The sequence below is a fragment of the Nelumbo nucifera genome, chromosome 7 (assembly GCF_055504915.1).
Source record: "Nelumbo nucifera cultivar China Antique chromosome 7, China Antique-T2T, whole genome shotgun sequence".
Taxonomy (NCBI): domain Eukaryota; kingdom Viridiplantae; phylum Streptophyta; class Magnoliopsida; order Proteales; family Nelumbonaceae; genus Nelumbo; species Nelumbo nucifera.
The window spans coordinates 34,735,056-34,755,494 of NC_142655.1; the positions used below are offsets into that span (position 1 = coordinate 34,735,056).

A 20,439-nucleotide genomic window follows, 5' to 3' on the forward strand; every position below is an offset into this window, starting at 1 on the left:
AGAAACTGGAAAGTTAGGAGTAAAGCCTGCTGACACACCCATTGAGTTGAACCAGAAAATAAGTGCAGAAGGTGGAGAACCTCTTGAGGATAGGGCTATGTATCAAAGGTTGGTTGGGAAACTTCTTTATCTCTGCCTAACTCGACTAGACATTTCATATGCTGTTAGTGTTGTCAGTCAGTACATGCATTCTCCTAGGACCACTTACCTTCTTGTGGTGGAAAGAATACTTGCTTACTTGAAGAGATGCCCAGGGAGAGGCATACTTTTCAAGAATAGTGATCACATGAAGATAGAGGTGTATACAGAAGCTGATCGGGCTGGATCCATTGATGATAGAAGATCTACCTCTAGGTATTGTGCATTTTGTAGGGGGGAACCTTGTTTCTTGGAGGAGCAAGAAACTGAATGTTGTTGCTCGCTCCGATGCTGAAGCTGAATACAAGTCCATGGCCAATGGTGTTGTAGAAGTGTTATGGCTGAAATCTTTGTTGGATGAACTTGGAATTGACTATGATAAACCTCTGATGCTGTATTGTGATAATCAAGCAGCAATTAACATTGCCCATAACCCAATACAGCATGACAGGACTAAACATATCGAGGTGGACAGACATTTTATCCGAGAGCGAGTTGCATCTCAAGAAGTGTCTTCCCTATGTTACCTCCGACATGCAACTAGCTGATCTCTTTACTAAAAGCAGTTACAAAAATCAGGTTGGAGACAGATTTACGCAAGTTGGGTATGACAAATATCTACTCCCAACTTGAGGGGGAATGTAGAGATAGCTGATAGACCATTAGTGTGTGTGGGGTTCCAGCTCCACACTTTATATTTGTTGTTTATTTATTTATTTTTTAGTTAGAGTAGTTGGGCTGGTTGGGCCTTATTTGTTTTCTTTTATTTTTAAGTAAGGGTATTAAGGTAACTTTAGTCTTTGTAATAGATCACAATATAAATAAGATGTAATGGGCCACTAGAGAATTAATTCTGCTGAACCCTTTTCTTCTCTTTTCTTCTTCTCTTCTCTTTCTTCTTCTATTCGTGACCTTTTTCTCTCTTCTTTTTTCTACTGAATTAAACCAGAAAACATCTATTTCTTGGTTTACTCTTTTCAAGTATATATATATATATTATTTATTTTTTAGTTAGAGTAGTTGGGCCGGTTGGGCCTTGTTTGTTTTCTTTTATTTTTAAGTAAGGGTATTAAGGTAACTTTAGTCTTTGTAATAGATCACAATATAAATAAGATGTAATGGGCCACTAGAGAATTAATTCTGCTGGACCCTTTTCTTCTCTTCTCTTTCTTCTTCTATTCGTGACCTTTTTCTCTCTTCTTTTTTCTACTGAATTAAACCAGAAAACATCTATTTCTTGGTTTAATCTTTTCAAGTATATATATATATATATATAATCTACAAAAGTAGGAATAGATGTGGTTGGCTTCTGGAATTTTCACTAGACCAAACCTCCCCTAAACTTCTTGACACAGTTGCAAATAGATCTCCTTTGTAAAATCCTCTAATAAGAGGCATGAAAATGTCCAAAATACCCATATAATTATTATTGAGGCTGGTTTATACATAAAAAAACAATATAAAGGTTATGAACAACAAAAAAAGAGAGTTTAAAGTTGATGAAGTTCAGATCTATAAACATGTTGTCTTCGGATTAATCAGGGAAGAAAGGGTAAAAGAAGGAAGAAGTGAAAAGAGAGGAAAGAAAAAAGAAGAGGAGAGAAAATCTAGTTTGAACTCCAGAGAGAAAATCAATTCTCTCTAGTCGACCAGGGTGTATTAACCTTTCTATTTTTTCACTACAAATGACTCTTGTGCCCCTACTTAAGTATGGGACACATCATCTAACTCAAAGACATATCACCATATTGATAAAACTTAAATGACCATTCTACCCTTATTTAGTTGACACAAACACTCCCCCTCAAGCTAGAGAGTATATATCATATAGTCCCAACTTGTTACATATGTAATCCACTCTTGCCCGACTCAACCCTTTGTGAACAGATTTGCTCATTGGCTTCTTGTGTTAACATAAGCTATACTTATTACTCCACTAAGAACCTTCTCTCTCACAAAGTGACAATCAACTTCTATATGTTTTGTTCTCCCATGAAAGACTGGATTGGAGGAAATGTGGACAGCAGCTTGGTTGTCACAATAAAGCTTCATCGGTGTGCCAATTGAGTGCCCCATCTCCTATAGAAGGTTCTTCAACCACACCAGTTCGCAGGTTGTATGTGCCATGGCTGTATTCAGCTTCTGCACTGCTTCTTGCCACAACTATTTGTTTCTTACTCTTCCATGTCACCAAGTTACCCCCAAGAAAGGTACAATAACCTGTAGTCGACCTCCTGTCAGATACAAAACCAGCCCAATCAGCATCGGTGTACCCTTCTATCTCAAGTTTTCCTCCACTCTTGCATAGCAAACCACGACCTGAAGCACCTTTCTAGTACCTTACAATCCTTAGAATTGCATCCCAATGAGGGATCCAATGATTCTGCATAAACTGACTCACCACACCGACTACAAATGAAATATCTGGTCGAGTGATGGTTAGGTAGTTTAGCTTACCCACTAACCTTCTGTACCTTCCTGGATCTTCAAACTCCTCACCCGTATCACTACTCAACTTAACATTCAATTACATAGGTGTTTCAGCTGGTTTGGCACCCAACAACCCTATCTCCTCCAGTAGATCAAGGACATACTTCCTCTAGCACAAATTAATACCATGTTTGAACCTTGCTACCTCTATCTCTAAGAAATATTTTAGTTTGCCAAGATCCTTTGTCTGAAAGTGATCATGCAAAAAGATCTTCAACCTATCAATCCTGTACCTGTCACTACCAGTAATAACAATATCATCCATATATACCACCAACAAAATCTTCCCAACATTAGAATCATAACTAAATACTGAATGGTCGACTTGACACTGTTTCATGCCAAACATTTTCACTACTTCACTGAACCTTCCAAACCATGCACGAGGAGATTGTTTAAGTCCATAAATAGCTTTCTTGAGCTTACACGCTTTACCATCCTCCCCTTAAGCAACAAACCTGGGTGGTTGCTCCATATATACTTCCTTAAGAAAATCACCATGCAAGAAAGCATTCTTGATATCAAGCTGAAACAAGGGCCAATCATACATAGCAGCAAGGGAGATCAAAACACGAACAAAACCAATCTTGGCAACAAGAGAGAAGGTCTTTGTGTAGTCAATACCATATAACTGTGAATAACCCTTGGCAACCAACCGAGCTTTCAATCTCTCAACACTACCATCAGGCAAATACTTGACTGTGTAAACCCACTTACATCCTACAGCATGCTTACCAGGGGGAAGAGTGGTGAGATCCCACGTATGATTATGAACCAGAGCAGAGAGTTCTTCTTCCATTGCCTGATGCCACCCTAGACAGATAAGGGCTTCCTAGACATCCTTAGGAATAGAACTAGAAGATAACAACTATTGTAATGTGTAGTGGCCTATGGCCTAGTAGGGGCACCACTAGCTTTAGATTTGAAATACAATCTTTTTTCTTCTTCTCTCTTCTCTCTTCTCTCTTCTCTCTTCTCTGTCGAACTACATGATATCAGAGCATCTTTGATCTGGGCGTAAGTTCTCCTCTTCTCAGATCGTGATTTCCTTCCTTTTCTAGAAATCTGTTTTTTTCTCGGATCATGGTCTTTTCTTCTGGGCGCAACCTTCAACCATATTTTTTTTTCTCTTCTCTCTTGGTTACTGTACCAAGGAGAAGGGTGTGGTGGCAGCCGAATGCAATAAAAGATATCTCCAGATCTGTGGTGGCAACCGAATGCAATAAGAAATCTTTCTAGATGTGTGGTGGTAATCGAATGTAGTAAGGTGTCTTTCTGGATTTATGGTGGCAGCCGAATGCACCAAAACTTGATTTTCTGGGGGGTTTTCTATGTGCTGTGGGTCGTGGAAGACAAGTATGTATTGCTACATCCACACGTAAGCATTTGACCACTGTGAATGTCACAGTTTTGAGGATTGTAGGGATTGGTTGTCTCTTCCTCTTGGAAACTGAGGTGTTTCAACAAAAAGTCATCACCTACAAGTACTGTTAAACTTTTTTTTGGAGACTCCTAATTTCTTTCAGACAAAAAACCCTCTATATCAGGTTCGGTTTTTGAAAAAACAGCAGTAGATTTTCTGTGAAAATTGCTACTGAGGATTCAACAATCTCTAGTATTACTTCCCAGTAAGGAAACTTAAATGGGGGCATGGACGGCATGAATTTCTCTATGTCCATTACCCCATTTGATGGTCTGAACTATCTAGAATGGTCCAAAGGCATCAAACTTTATGTTACAGCTAGGGGGAAGGTTGGTTACATAAATGGCAAAATAAAAGAACCAAAGTCCGGTACTGCTGAACATGATCGATGGGATCAAGAAAACAGCATGGTTATGTCATGGCTGTTAGGCTCCATGTTACCTCAAAATGGCAGTCAAAAAGGCACGAAATGAGGGAGCAATGTTTTCGTAAGACAAGAACTGAGTAATAGGATGCTTAGTAGTACATGATCGAACCCCTTTTCTATGAGCAATTGGGATATCAAGATCATTAGTAGAGTCATCAATAGCAATAGGTTAAGTAATATCAAAAGGAACATGAGGAATGGGGTCCGGAATAGAAACTAGAAGCGAAAGGAGAGTGAAAAGAGAAGAGACGTCTGACTCAAAAAAGAAAGGAACCGACTCAAAGAAGGTAACATCGAGACACAAAAAACAACATCGAGAACTGGGACCCTTTCTAGGTCCTAGAGTAGCCAAGAAAGACACACTTTGTAGATCGTGCATCCAACTTGTCTAATCCAAGGCCAAGGTTATGAACAAAGCAAACACATCCAAAAACCCGAGGGGTAAAAGGAAAATGGGACAATGTAGGAAACAAAACCGAGAAGGGAGACTAACCATCAAGGATGGACATAGGCATTCAGTTAAGAAGAAAGCAGGATGTAAGCACAGCATTACTCCAGAACCGTTTGGGAACATTCATTTGGTACAACAGGGACCGAGCAGTTTTTCCTTTTAACTACCCCATTTTGTTGAGGGGTATAAGAGCAAGAGGTTTGATGAATAATACCATGTTATTCTAAATATTGCTGAAATGGTGTATAAAAATATTCTCGACCATTATCTAAACGTAGGATTTTAAGATAGACACCAAATTGAGTGCGGATTTCAGCATGAAACTTTTGGAAAATAGAAAATAATTCACTTTTCTTTCATAAGATAAAGCCATGTCATCCTTGAATAATCATCAACAAAAATAACAAAGTACTTGTATCCATTGTGTGACATTGTTTTATTTGGACCCCAAATGTCCAAATGGACCAAAGAAAAAGGACTGGACAAACGACTCTCGACTCTAGAACGAAAGGAAACCCAATGATTTTTCCCATACTGACACGACTCACAATCTAAAGTAGAAAGATGACTCAATGATGGAACAAGTTGCTTCAAAGCTGTAAGAGACGGATGACCAAGTCTACAATGCCACTGGAGAGGGGAGAGAGATGACAAAGAGCAGTTGATGAACCACCACCACCACCATCAAGGAAATACAGTCCACCGGCTTCACGCCCTCCACCAATCTTCATCCCCGTCTTGAGATCCTAAAATACACAAGATGAAGGATAAAAAGTGATAGAGCAATTAAGAGACTTGGTTAATTTACTAACAGACATAAGATTAAAAGGAAATTTGGGAACATATAGAACTAAAGACAAAGATAGTGAACCAGTGTTAGCATCACCAATACCACTAATGGGGGAAGTGGAACCATTAGCAAGGGTGATAGTATGGGTAGTAGAAGATGAAGAAAGTGAAGAGAACACACCTGGAGTCCTACTCATATGATCGGAAGCTCCAGAATCGATGATCCAATGGGAGGGCTTGGATGCCAGACAAGCCATACCTAAGTGGGCAAGCATAGCTGCACTTGGCTGAGAAGTTGCCTGGATTAATCGCTCATATTCAGTACGTGAAATACTCATCATCTCTTGTCAAGAGGCATCTATAGATGTAGGTGTTTGACCAGTCTGTTGATTCCTATGTTCCATACCACCACTAGCCACTACATGATTTGCCCAAGATGAAGGTGGACCATGCAGATCATAGCAAAAATTAATAGTGTGTCCATCCATACCACAATGCGTACACCTCCTCGAACCATTATTACGTCCTCTACCACGAGCTCCCCCTAAATCTCGGCCTCCAGCACGCCCACCACCACGACTGTACATGTGTCCACCTCGACTACCATGGCCTGGCTAACCCTGATGAGCAACTCCTTTACCACCACGACCTCCTCCCCTTGTCACTGCAAAAGCAAACTTGTCCGATATGGTAGGGTTCTCCAGATGTCCAATGGAAGTCCTCCGAAGACGGGCAAATACCTCTTTAAGAGAGGGGAGGGAAGACCCACCCAGAATTTGGGCTCTCACCAGTTCATATTCAGACTTCAATCCCACCAAAAAACTAGTAACATCAAGCTGCTCTCTCTGTTGTTGCTGAATTTTGACATCTGATGTAAGAAGGTGATACACATTCAGCTCATTCCTAAGATTCCTCAGACTAGCATAGTATTCCTCAAGACTCTAATTACCCTGCTACAGATTAAAGTACTCTTGATAGATTTGGTATACCCTAGTAGTATTGTCCCGCCCTAAATAAAGCTTCTTTGCATGATCCCAAATCTCCTTGGTTGTGTCAGTAGATGTTCAAGACTGCTGTCATCCTTGAACTCTAATAGATTTCAGGTTCGGAAAAAGAGAAAAAAGGTATAGAGGAGAGAGGAGAAAGAGTAGAGAGAGAGCAGTAGAACACAAGAATTGAAAGGAAGGATAGAATCTGAATGTTCTGCCGCCACCACTTCTATTTAGTATTTATAAGTTATGCTAGTTACATGAAAGGACAAATCTGCCCTTGGTATTTACATAACACATAAAACAATATAAAACTGAAATATAAATAACAACTAGAATAACAGATTGACCGTCAGCTAACCCTAGGATGACTAGGGAACATTCTACCCTACGGACCGATTGAGACCACAGCTGTGGGGCCCACATCAGTGTTCTCTACACACCCCCTCAAGTTGGGAATAAATATTTATCATTCCCAACTTGGATAGATCCGCCTCTAGCTTCTAGTTGCATACTAGATGTGATGTAAGGGAGGCATACTTCTTGAGATGAGACCCTCTCTCATACAAAATGTCGGTCAAGTTCAATGTGTTTGGTTCTGTCATGCTGCACTGGATTATGTGCTATATTAATAGTTGTTTGATTATCATAATACAGCATCAGGGGCTTCTCATACTCAATACCCAACTCCTCAAATAGAGATCTCAGCCATAGGATTTCAGCTACTCCGTTAACCATTGACCTGTATTCTGCTTCAGCATTAGATTGGGAGACAACACTTTGTTTCTTACTTCTCCAAGAGACAAGATTACCTCCCACAAGAGCACAATATCCTGAGGTAGACCTTTTGTCATCAACACTCCCAGCCCAATCGACATCCGTATAGACCTCCACCTTCATATGGTTATTGTTCTTGAACAGTATACCCCTACCCGGGCATCTCTTCAAGTATGCTAGTATCCTTTCTGCTGCAAGAAGATGTGTAGTTGTTGACAACACTAACAACATAAGCAATATCTGGCCGAGTGAGGCAGAGATATAGGTGCTTTCCTACCAATCGCTGGAACATAACCTTGTCTTCAAGAGGCTCCCCATTCTCTGCACTAATCCTGTGGTTCTGTTCAATGGGTGTATCCGCAGGCTTGACACCTAACTTTCCAGTTTCTGCCAACAGATCTAGGACATATTTCCTCTGAGAGATAAAGATCCCCTGTTTGGATCTAGCAACCTCAATACCCAAAAAATACCGAAGTACACCAAGGTCTTTCACCTCAAATTCTTGATGAAGGAGCTGTTTAAGGGACTCAACCTCATGGCTATCATTCCCTGTCACCACAATATCATCAACATATACTGCAAGTAGTGTCAAGGAGGACTCTACCCTCTTGATGAATAGAGTATGATCTGACTGGGCCTGTACGTAACCGAACTTCACAAGGGCTAGTCTGAATCTATCGAACCAAGCCCTAGGTGACTACTCCAAACCATACAAAGCCTTGTTGAACCGGCAGACCTTCTTACCTGTTTTTGCATCATAGAATCCAAGTGGCAAACGCATGTAAACCTCTTCTTGCAGGTCTCCATTCAGAAAAGCATTTTTCACACCCATTTGGTATAAATGCCAAGTGTGACTTGCTGCAAGGGACAATAGGACTCGAATGGTGGTCATCTTGGCTACTGGGGCAAAGGTCTCCAAGTAATCTATACCATAAGTCTGGGTGAACCCTTTTGCAACTAACCGAGCTTTATACCTCTCAATGGATCCATCTGCATTGTGCTTCACGGTAAATACCCATCTGCAGCCAACTGGCTTCTTTCCTTTGGGCAGATCAACTAGCTCCCAAGTGTTATTTTTCAATAGGGCATCCATCTCAACCTGCATTGCATCTTTCCATTCCGGGACGGATAGGGCTTCTTGCACTGTTCTTGGAATAGGGACCTGTAGGTAAGAGATAGGCGATCATAGGATAAAAACTGGGAAATACAGTGGGTTGTAGATGTGGTACAATGTCGTTTCCCTTTACGGATGGCAATTGGAAGGCCAAGGTCATCTGCAGGAGGTGAAATGGAAACAATAGAGGAAGTCTCTGTGGGCCCTGGGACTGTAATACTTGGACTTGGAAATGCAGATGAGATTGGAGCTGGCCTGGACTGCTGATGACTGGGATCAACCTGCCTGCATCGCCTGTGATAGACCCTCAACTCCTGATCCCTCTGACCACCCTCACCATTGCAGCTCTCATCGCCCAATGGAATAGGTAAAGGAACTGCCCCACTTTCACTACTCTCCCCCTGAAGAAAAGGACTCAAACCCCCACTCACACTGCTCTCCCCCTGAGGAGAAACCTGAGGATAATAGGGTGTCTCCTCAAAGAAAGTGACATCCATGGAGACAAACTTCCTCCCCGAGACAGGATTATAGCAACAATAACCCTTTTGAGTTTGTGCATAACCAAGGAAAATGCATTTGGAGGCCTTGGGTTCGAACTTGGAGTGATGGGGTCCGAGAAGCTGAACAAAGCAGGTACAACCGAATGTTTCAAGGGGAATAGAAAACAACTCTTCACTTGGGTATAGAAGGGAAAAAGGAGATCTCATATCAAAGACTCAGGAAGGAACCCGATTAATAAGGTATACCGCCATGAGGATAGCATCACCCCAGAAGCGAATAGGGACATTGGAGGTAAACATAAGACTTCTAGCCACCTCCAAGATGTGCCTATTCTTCCTTTCTGCAACTCCATTCTACTGAGGTGTATGAGGGCAAGAGCTCTGGTGTATAACCCCATGATTAAGAAGGTAAGATGCCAATGGTTTAGCAAAGTATTCATTTGCGTTATCGGATCTAAGAACTTTGATCTTGGCATCAAATTGGGTTAGGATCATTTGGTGAAAGTTTTGGGTCAGGACAGGAACCTCATCTCGTGAACGCATGAGATAAACCCAAGAAAAATGGGTATGGTCATCAACAAATAACAAGAAATATCTGTACCCACCCATGGAAGGGATGTGATAGGGCCCCCAAACATCAGTATGCACAATATCAAAAGAATTATTACTCCTTTTATTACTCAATAAATAAGACTTTTGAAGAAAACTGAAGAGAAGAGAGTTGACAGGATTGGCCCAGAATAAGGCCCGTTACAGAAAAGAAACATAAATAATAAGAAAGAATAAACAACCTATGGGCCATTCGGCTCATCTTCTCTACACTCCCCCTCAAGTTGAGCATAAATATCAATCATGCCAAGCTTGCTGGTATCATGCTGAAGTTTCGCCTTGGGAATGCCTTTGGTGAGAAAATCTGCCAACTGTCCTTCAAATGTGATGAAAGGAAGACACACTTCACCCGAAGAGACCCTTTCCCTAATGAAGTGTCGATCAACTTCAATATGCTTGGTTCTATCATGTTGCACTAGGTTGTGAGCAATGTTGATGGTAGCCTGATTATCACAGTACAACATCATTGGCTTGTCATATTCAACTCCAAGTTCTTCCATCAAAGATTTTAGCCATAATAATTCAGAAACCCCATGTGCCATGGCCCTGTATTCTGCTTCAGCAGAAGACCGAGCAACAATCGATTGTTTCTTGCTTCTCCAAGAAAACAACATTACCAGCTACCAAGCTGCAATACCCAAAAGTAGATCTTCTGTCATCGATGTTCCCGGCCCAGTCAGCATCGGTGTAGGCTTCAAGTTTCATATGACCATGCTTGGCAAACAGAATACCCTTTCCTGGGGAGCCCTTCAAATAACATAGGATTCTCTCTGCAGCTGCCATATGAGTGTCTCGGGGAGCATGCATGAATTGGCTAATGCAACTGACTGCATATGCAATATCTGGCGGAGTCATGCATAGGTACAAAAGTTTCCCAAGAAGTCTCTAAAAGATTCCTTTGTCTTCTAACAATGTCCCTTCTGAGGCTGAGAGTTTATGACTCATATCAATAGGAGTAGCAACTGGTCTAGCACCCATCTTTCCAGTTTCAGAGAGCAAGTCAAGAACATACTTCCTTTGGGAGATAAGAATTCCATCCATGGATCGAGCCACTTCTATGCCAAGAAAGTATCTCAATTCCCCCAAATCTTTAATCTCAAACTCTGTATGGAGAAAAGATTTTAGATCATGAATTCCTGAGGCATCATTACTAGTCACTACAATATCATCTACATACACAATGAGGTATACTGCTAGAGCTCCACTCCTCTTCACAAAAAGAGTATGATCGGACTATGTCTGCACATAACCAAAGTTAACAAGCTGTTATAAATCTCTCAAACCATGCTCTAGGGGACTGTTTTAGTCCATAAAGAGATTTCTTCAGCCTACATACCTTCCCTTTCATATCAGTTCCATACATCCCTGGAGGAAGAGACATGTAAACCTCATCATGTAATTCACCATTCAGAAATGCATTCTTCACATCCAATTGATAAAGGGGCCAGCCAAAGTGAATAGCTAAAGATAGAAGAACCCTCATAGATGTCATCTTGGCAACAGGTGCAAAAGTCTCTAAATAATCAATCCCATATGTTTGTGTATAGCCTTTTGCAACCAGCCTGACCTTGTACCTTTCAATGGTGCCATCAGCTCTGTATTTGATAGTAAAGACCCACTTGCAACCAACAAGATCCTTCCCTTCAATCAAATCCACCACTTCCCATGTGTCATTCTTGTGTAGGGCATCGATTTCAGATCTCATAGCATCCCTCCATTTTGGAATCTTAAGAGCTTCTGACACAGACCTGGGAATAGGATGAGAAGCAACAGAAGAGAGATAGGCAAAGTATGAAGGTGAAAGCAAACTGTAAGAAAGGTGCTTGGAAATGCAGTGTGCAGTGCACTTCCGTTTTCCTTTTCTAACAACAATGGGAATATCAAGGTCAGGGAAGGATGAATCCAAAGGTGCTGAAACAGTACCTGTTGTCTCTTCTGTGACTGGAAGTGTATGAAGCTCATGTGTTGTAGGAGAAACAACCTGCACATTTCTGGATCTTTGCCTTTGATACACCTTGGGATTGAGGATAGGACGAGGAGGTAGAGTGCTGGGACAAGGAGAATGGAACGACTGATCCGCCCTTGATACATTTGAAGGAGAGGCAAACACATCAAGAGACTCAACAGGGACAGGAAGAGGAAGAGCAAACACCTGTGTCAAATCCTCCCCCTGTGGACAATGCCCTTCTGGAGAGGAACCATAAAAAGGGGAAAGCTCATCAAAGGAGACATCCATTGAGACATACCGATTGCCAGACTTTGGATCAAAACAACAATAACCCTTCTGTGCGGGGGAATAACCAAGGAAGATACACTTTTGAGCTTTGTGTTCAAATTTATGCCTTTGGACACTTGGAACATGTACGTAACAGGTGCAGCCAAAGACACGAATAGGAATAGGAAAAAGGTCCTTGTCCGGATGAAGAAGAGTGAAGGGAGACTTAAACCCCAAAACCCTGGATGGCATGCGGTTTATAAGGTAGGTAGCAGTAAGAACAGCATCACCCCAAAACCTAGTAGGAACATGTGAGGCAAATAAGATACTTCTTGCAACCTCAACAATATGCTTGTTTTTCCTCTCAGAAAGATAGCAGGATAGGTTTTTCTCAAAGTATTCTTTTGCATTGTCCGATCTGAAGATTTTAATCCTGGTATCAAATTGGGTTAGAACAAATTCATGGAATTGTTTTATAAGTCTTGGAACTTCATCACGGGATTTCATCAGAAATATCCAAGTGAACCGTGAAAAGTCATCAATAAACAGGATAAAATATTTGTAGCCACCCATGGAGGGTAAGTGGTAAGGTCCCCACACATCAGAATGCACAATATTAAAAGGAACAGAAGATCTTTTATTGCTCAAAGGATAATTATTTCTACAATGCTTTGACAATTCACAAGACTCACAATGAAGATTGGACAAACTAATTCCCTTAAACAGTTCAGGGAATAGATGACTCAAGGCAGAAAAAGACAGATGACCAAAACGACAATGACACAACATAACCCGACTAACAGACTCTAAAGAGACGGATCCGAGAGCAACATTCCCAAGATGATCAGTGCATTGTCCCGGAGTATCAAGCAGGTATATTCCGTTCGCCTCATGGCCACTCCCAATCACCTTCTGAGACTCCAGATCCTGAAAAACAAAGTAGGAAGGAAAAAATGTTACACAACAGTTTAGTGATTTGGTTAAACTACTCACAGACAACAGATTTGTATTTAGTTTAGGTACATGAAGGGCAGAAGGTAGGTACAAGGAATCCGTAGCCTTGATGGTTCCCTTACCAGAGATAGCATGATTGGTAGAAGCCCTTATACCTGAATGAGCAAATGCTGAAGCAGTAGAATTTCCTGAAGGGTTGGAAGGAGAGGTCACATCACTCAGCTGACTGATCATCTTCCCAAACTTTTCATATTCTGCTCTCATGGCTGCCAACTGTGCAGAAGCAGACATCTCTTCACTATCTGGCCCGACAGCTACATTTGCACTTCCTGATCTTTTACTATCATGTTTTTTCTGAAACCGAATGGGAACAAGATTAGGATGTAACTTCCAGCACTTGTCTTTGGTGTGCTTCGGCTTCTTGCAGTACTCACATATAACTTCTTTCTTTCCTGTGCCACTAGAAGTTCAAGTATTCCCTTTAGGTTTAATCCCCATATTGGCAAAGTGATCATTAATATCAGCCCCTTGAATCTGGACAGCCCTTCTGCTCTCTTCACTACTCACCAATGCATAAGCTTGTGACAAAGAGACACACTGCTTGGAAAGAATATTCTGTTTTGTGATATCATATTCCGGGTTTAGTCCAGTTAAGAACTCAAAAACCCTGTTCCTTTCAACCAATTATCTGTAGGTCTCTACATCATTGGTAGTGTCCCAAGTTACAGCTTCTATTAGGTCAATCTCTTGCCATAGGGACTTCAGGGTTGAGAAATATACAGCAAAAGGTTTCTCTCCTTGCCTTAAATTCTTTACATCACTTCTCAATTTGTATGCCCAGGCCACATTGAGTTTTTGGGAATAGGTTTCTGCAACACTGTCCCAAATTTCTTTTGTTGAATTCATCCATAGGTAGTGTTGACTGATTTGTGGCTGCATTGAGTTCACAAGCCACCCAATGACAGTGTAATTTTCTTGCATCCACTTCTCGTAAGATGGATCATCTTCTGGGGGAGCCTTCTTACTCCCAGAAATGAACCCCCACTTTCCTCTACTACATACATGAATCTTTACTGATTGTGATCATGCCAGATAATTAGTTCCATCTAATTTAACTGTAGTCACAGTCAATAAGGAATCACTTGGAGTCCCCTGAACCAGTCCGTATTCAGCACCACTTTTGTTTTCAACCTCTGAGGAGTACATCATGTAAACACTCCAATAATAGAGTTCAGCCGACCACAAGAAGGCAATACACTGAGTTCAGCCTTCAAGAAGTAAACAGAAACTTCTAGGCACTCAGCCGAAGTACCCTTTTCAAATCTGAACTTCAAAGTAAATACCACTTGGCACTCAGCCGAAGTATCCTTTTTACAAACACAATGTGGGCAATAGAGACAACCCCACTGTCAAAAGGAGAAAAGGCCTCAAGAACAGTTCGTACAGCCCCCCAAAAACAGCCAGGTATAAGCAACAATCCACAGCTTTGTTACAAGGATGTTTTGGCAGTTTGACAGTCCAATAAAGAGTGAAAAACAGCCCAGAAATTTCTGGGTTAAACCAGATTTAATGGCAGCCGAAGGTAGTACAGAACAACCAAAGTTTTTCGAGCAGTTCAACAGTCCAAACACATTCGAAAGCAATACAGAACAACCAGAAGAAATTGAACCCAAAAATCTGAGTACAACTTACAGTTTCGAACCAGAAGAAAACTGAACCCAGAAGTCTGAGTACAACTTACAGTTTCGAACCAGAAGAAAACTGAACCTAGAAATCTGAGTACAACTTACAGTTTCGAGCTTCAACAGAACCGAACTGTTCCTCTTCCTCTTTTTCTTTTCTCTGATTCTTCCTGGTCACCGAACCACTTCTCCAAGAGATTCGAGTCTTGGGCACTTCCAATGACCTCCAAGAATTAGGCAACACGAGTCAAGCTTCCAGCCCTAGGATATTGAAGTTCAGGTATGCTCTGATACCATGAAGAAAACTGAAGAGAAGAGAGTTGAGGGTTCGGCAATGAGGGTCTGAGAAGAGGATTTCGAACTCACTCTCTCTCAGCCCCCCTAACACTGTTTTATTAGATATATTTGAATAATTACAAGGAGGCCCTTAGTTGGGCAAGAATTTACAAAGAACTTAATATTGATAGGATGGGCCCAGAATAAGGCCCATTACAGAAAAGAAACATAAATAACAAGAAAGAATAAACAACCTATGGGCCATTCGGCCCATCTTCTCTACAACTTTCTACAATGTTTAGCAAACTCACAACTTTCACATTGCAACAACTCAATAGAATCAAATAAAGCGGGAAACAAACTCTTTAGAGACCGAAAGGACAAATGACCCAATCGATTATGCCAAAGCATAACCGAACTCACACTCTGAGAAACAAAAGACATCTTCTCTACTAACTCTTCCTGACAAGACCTCTCCCCGAGCAGATAGATCCCATTCGTCTCACGGCCAGTCCCAATCACCTTCTTCGTCTCCAAGTCCTGAAAAACACATCGGTTAGGGATATAGTATCAAGCTTAGGAACATGCAAAACAGATGACAGGGATATAGTATCTGATAACTTGATGTCACCCTTCCCAGAAATAGGGACCAGGGAGCCATCAGCAATAGATACTTTATCCCTACCCAAAGACAAATGGTAAGTGGTAAACAGTGAAGGCAAGCTAGTCATGTGGTCGGATGCACCTGAATCTATTACCCAACAAGGTTCAATAGTACCTGAAGCTGAGGCAAGGTAGGTTGAAGCTCGAGTACTTGAATGTGCGAAGGCAGATGTGGCAAGAGCTGATGGTGACTGCGGTGGCTGAGCTGAACTTCCAACTTCCTTTTCTAATTGTATTAGGGCAGCCCGAACTACAGCTAAGGTCTCTAAAGGTGTTCCTATTGTTCCAGATGAGGATGTTGAATCAGTGTTCACGGCCACATGAGCATTGCCCTTCTTGCTTCTCAACTTTGCCGGAACCAAGTGAGGATGCAATTTCCAACATGTTTCTTTTGTATGTTTGGGTTTCCTACAATGTTCACATACCACATCCTTTTTGTCTTCCTTCCTCCTGTCCTTCTCTGAATCACCCCCTGATTTGGGTTTGACATCTACAAAGGCTGGTGTGGGAGGCTGAGGTTGCATGATAACTTTCCTTCTGGTCTCTTCACTATGTACTAAGGAGTATGCCTGAGAGAGAGTCACACTGTCTCTAGTCAAAATCTGTTGCCGCACAATATCATACTCTGAATTTAGGCCCGCTAGAAACTCAAACACCCGGTTTGTCTCGACCTGCTTTCTATATATCTGTGCATCTTTGGGACTCTCCCACTCAAGAGTCTCTAAGTGATCAATCTCACGCCACAGAGATTGCAAGATAGAGAAGTATACTGAAATCGGTTTCTCTCCTTGTTTAAGGTTTTTCACTTCACATTTCAATTCATATGCCCTGGCAACATTAAGGGGTTGGGAATAAGTTTCTTTCATAACATCCCATATCTCCTTATTTGTCTTTGCCCACAAGTAATTTCGGCTAATATGAGGCTGCATAATTACACAGCCATGTCATAACCAAGTAGTTTTCTTGGATCCACTTGGTATACGTAGGGTCTCCCTTGGGGGGTTCTTTCACATCTCCCAAGAGGTACCCTAATTTACCTCTTCCCCCAATAGCCATCACGGCTGATTGGGCCCATTCCAAATAGTTTGATCCATCAAACTTTACGGTTGTAATCTGACCACCTGTCTCAAAAACACTACCATAACTGTTGTTCCCAAAACTGCCTTCTGCTTAATTTTTAAACTCCATCTCGGTCAAGTCTCAAAAAACAGCACTTGGACTACCAATCACAATCAAAACAGTGTAGGACCAATCTGTATTCACAGTGTATGTGCACAAAACAGGTATAAATCTGACCTGAAATCAACTAGCAAACACAACAGCAGCAGTCCATACAGTTCTCACCCCTTAAGAGAGTTCGAAAAACCCCAAAAGGATCTGAAAAAAAAGCTTAGAAGCAGGTCTGATATGCTTGGCAGAATTAGGGTTTTAATCAGTCCTTAAAGAGAACATTTCAGTTGCACATTCCAATCAGTACCATACTGATAGGCTTGCAGTAGAGTTAATATGAAACCCTAAAAGCTGATCAATACTAACAAAACTTGAGGACAGCTCCAGGTAAATCGCAAGGTTCAGTCTAACATTAGGGCTTGCCGCAAGCTTATTAGGGTTTGCCGCAAGATCACTTTCAAACCCTAGAGTAGGAGAAAAGAACCCTAAGGCAGTTCGGCCCAACAGTAGGGTTTGTTGTAAAACCCTAGAGAATAGAAGGGAGAAAACCCTAGAATGGTTCGGCCGCCCTTTCCAGATAGGTCCAACCTATCCTCTCTAATAGTACTTCTCTTAGAAAATAGATAACATACAAGAAAAAATTGTTCGCTGCCTTCCAAGGTTACCCGAACCCTAGTCTTCTCTGATTCTTCCTGATCACCAACACTCTACAACCGTGACAAGTCTTCAACAGCTACTAAACCCTCTGGCGATCTCCAAGAATCAGTCCACGAACTCCACTTTCTCAGCTTCCAGCCCTAGGGGATTCTCATGTGGTCGGCTGGACTAGACTCACATGAGAAACCCTAACCTTGCTCTGATACCAAGTAGATGCTCAAGACTGCTGTCACCCTTGAACTCTAATAGATTTCAGGTTCGAAAAAAGAGAAAAAAGGTATAGAGGAGAGAGGAGAAAGAGTAGAGAGAGACCAGTAGAACACAAGAATTGAAAGGAAGGACAATCTGAATGTTCTGCCGCCGCCACTTCTATTTAGTATTTATAGGTTATGCTAGTTACATGAAAGGACAAATCTGCCCTTGGTATTTACGTAACACATAAAACAATATAAAACTGAAGTATAAATAACAACTGGAATAACAGATTGACCATCAGCTAACCCTAGGATGACTAGGGAACATTCTACCCTACGGACCGAGTGAGACCACAGCTGTGGGGCCCACATCAGTGTTCTCTACAGTGTCTAAGAACATAAACTTCACACTAATCTTGGGTTCCATGCTGTTCCATAACCAAGTCACAATCTATGAATCTTCTTGTTCCCAATCACTGTATTCTTTAGATTCAACTAGAGGTTTTTCTTCTCTCACACGTTTCACTTTCTTCTTAGCTCTGAGAAACACTTCAACAGATTTGGCCCAAGGGGCGTAATTTTCTACATTCAGTTTGATGGAGGTCATTTGCACATTCAAGTAGTCAAGAGGGATCATAACAGATTTTGTGTTCACTGCTGTCTCCCATGGCTGCTGAAAAAAATATTATTGTTTTTTCTTATTCACACTAATATGTTACCCCAACTCACCAACACCCACCACACTACACTCCTATAGTTGAGCAATCACCATTATCCCACAATACTTGTGGCTGACCATTGCTGAAACATCCACTGTCACAGATTTCAGCAATGGTAGTTAAACAGTCTCCTCTTTCGGCATCTCACAAGAGACCACACACAAGAACATCACACAGCACTCCACATACCTTTGACCACATGCCTGAACACAGATCACGAGTTCACTGTAGCAACCTCGTCAGTCCATCAGAGGGTGCCCTACCAGCCACCTGAAACGACCAGACACCACACTCAGCTAGAGGCATTAAAACCTCTAGAAGGAGAAAACGACCACTCCTTTTCAGCCTTTTTGTCAAACTCCAAAAACCCTAAGAGAAATCTGCAAAAAACTCAACTAGGGCGAGCAGAAACTGTACAGATCCAAACCAATTTAATCAAGCTTTGATACCACGATATAGTTCAGATCTGTAAACCTTTTGTCTTCGGATTAATCAGGGAAGAAAGGGAAAAAGAAGGAAGAAGAGAAAAGAGAGGAAAGAAGGAAGAAGAGTGAGGAGAGAATCTGGTTCGAACTCCAGAGAGAAAATCAATTCTCTCCAATTGAACAGGGTGTATTAACCTTTCTATTTTTTCATTACAAATGATTCTTGTGCCCCTACTTAAGTATGGGACACATCATCTAACTCAAAGACATATCACCATACTGATAAAACTTAAATGACCATACCCTTATTTAGTCGACACTAACAAAAGTTGCAATTTTACCTTTCATCAATTGATATGAAGGGCAAATTTGAAAAAAATACATCAATTTCAAAAAAGAGATTAGAAGGGATTGGGGTAGTGATTCATACGAAGAAAAATTTTGGAAAATAAACATTTTGGTCAAAAGTAATTACATGGGTATTTTGGACATTTTTGTGCTTTTTGTTAGAAGATTCTAATAGAGGGTCTACTTGCAACTGTCTCAAAAAGTTCATGGGAGGTGATTGCATTTACCAAACTTTAGGGAGGTCAGCAATGATTAAAAATTTTACAGGAGGTTTTAGCAATTTACCCTTTCATTTATTTAAACTAAAAAAACTGAAAGTACATCTTATGTTCTCAATAGCCAATGTTAGGCCACATTAAGTGGCCCAACCCAGCCTCTCTGTATCTGCAGGGGCAAGTCTGTTTTCATCTGTCCCAACCCAGACCCTGCATCAGTGGGAATCTCGTTCACTCAGCTGCCCTTACATATGTTTATGTTAAAGATAAGTCTAAGATACATATTTAAAATTGTACTTATCCAGACCCTGATATGAGGCTGCATAACCATCCAATAATCCATTTTCCAACTTTTCCAATAAGTAGTATACAAGATGAACCAACTCCCCTATGAACCAGAAAAATGGCAGTCTTAAAAAGCAACAAACTCTCCCACTCAGGAATCCCCCTTGACCCACCTAAAGCTCTACCGACTCTTCCCATGACACTGGAACAACCTGAAACATAAAATTTTTCTCACCACAAAACAAATTAAAAATAAAAAGTTTTAAGACCTGGTTTCAAGATACTTGTACTTGCTTCTTACCAGGATATAATCTCAGATTCATCCATTAACAGCCAACCATTTGGACTTTAGGCCGTGTTACCCAGATATAGGTTTTGTATCCATGTGAGATGCTTCAACTATTAGTGTGGATTCTATCTTAGAAATTCTGTCCATATAGCGTCCCTCTTGTATTTGAGTAACATAGCCTACAGGCTAAGTAGTGGTAGTGGTAGTAGTAGGTGGTCAAACCAAAGAAATCAGATAACAATTAGATTATGAGACTCTAATCATGTAAACTTTTCATTATCCCGAGAACCACTAAGCAGGATCCCTTTCTCTGTGTATCATGTTCACCAAAAGGACTAGGTTAGGTCAGCAATTCATGTAAGATAACCTATTTCTCAAAAAAAAATGTCAGATATCTTACCGAAGTTAAAGGTTCTGAAAATGCCAACATGAGAGCAAAACATGAATGCACAGGAACATCTTGTAACTTTAGTGCCAATTCCGGGAATAAAGACAAATCTGGAGAAACCAAAGCCACATGTATGTTATAAGCTGAACTATCTATTTATGCAAAAGAAAGAACAAATCTGTAACTTAGTCCATAGTAAGAGATGAGTTAGTGTATCATTAGATTAGACCACAAAACCACAACAGAAGTCAT

At 41.1% G+C, this 20,439-nt stretch overlaps 1 protein-coding gene and 1 long non-coding RNA gene across 4 annotated transcripts in view; one reads left to right on the plus strand and one right to left on the minus strand.

Moving 5' to 3' along the window:
- Window positions 1-20,439, minus strand: part of LOC104598324 (FAD/NAD(P)-binding oxidoreductase family protein) — a 59,954-nt gene that overhangs the window by 17,857 nt on the left and 21,658 nt on the right. For all 3 annotated transcript variants that reach the window (XR_016078669.1, XM_010260344.3, XM_010260346.3), the window contains exon 6: window positions 20,200-20,297. Coding sequence is in view for 2 of the 3 variants with exons in the window: in XM_010260344.3 (XP_010258646.1) it covers window positions 20,200-20,297 (98 nt within the window). In the remaining variant the exon portion in view is untranslated. The remainder of the gene's footprint in view (window positions 1-20,199; window positions 20,298-20,439) is intronic.
- The window catches only part of LOC104598323 (uncharacterized), a 59,894-nt gene that overhangs the window by 17,447 nt on the left and 22,008 nt on the right, over window positions 1-20,439 (plus strand). The window lies entirely within an intron of this gene.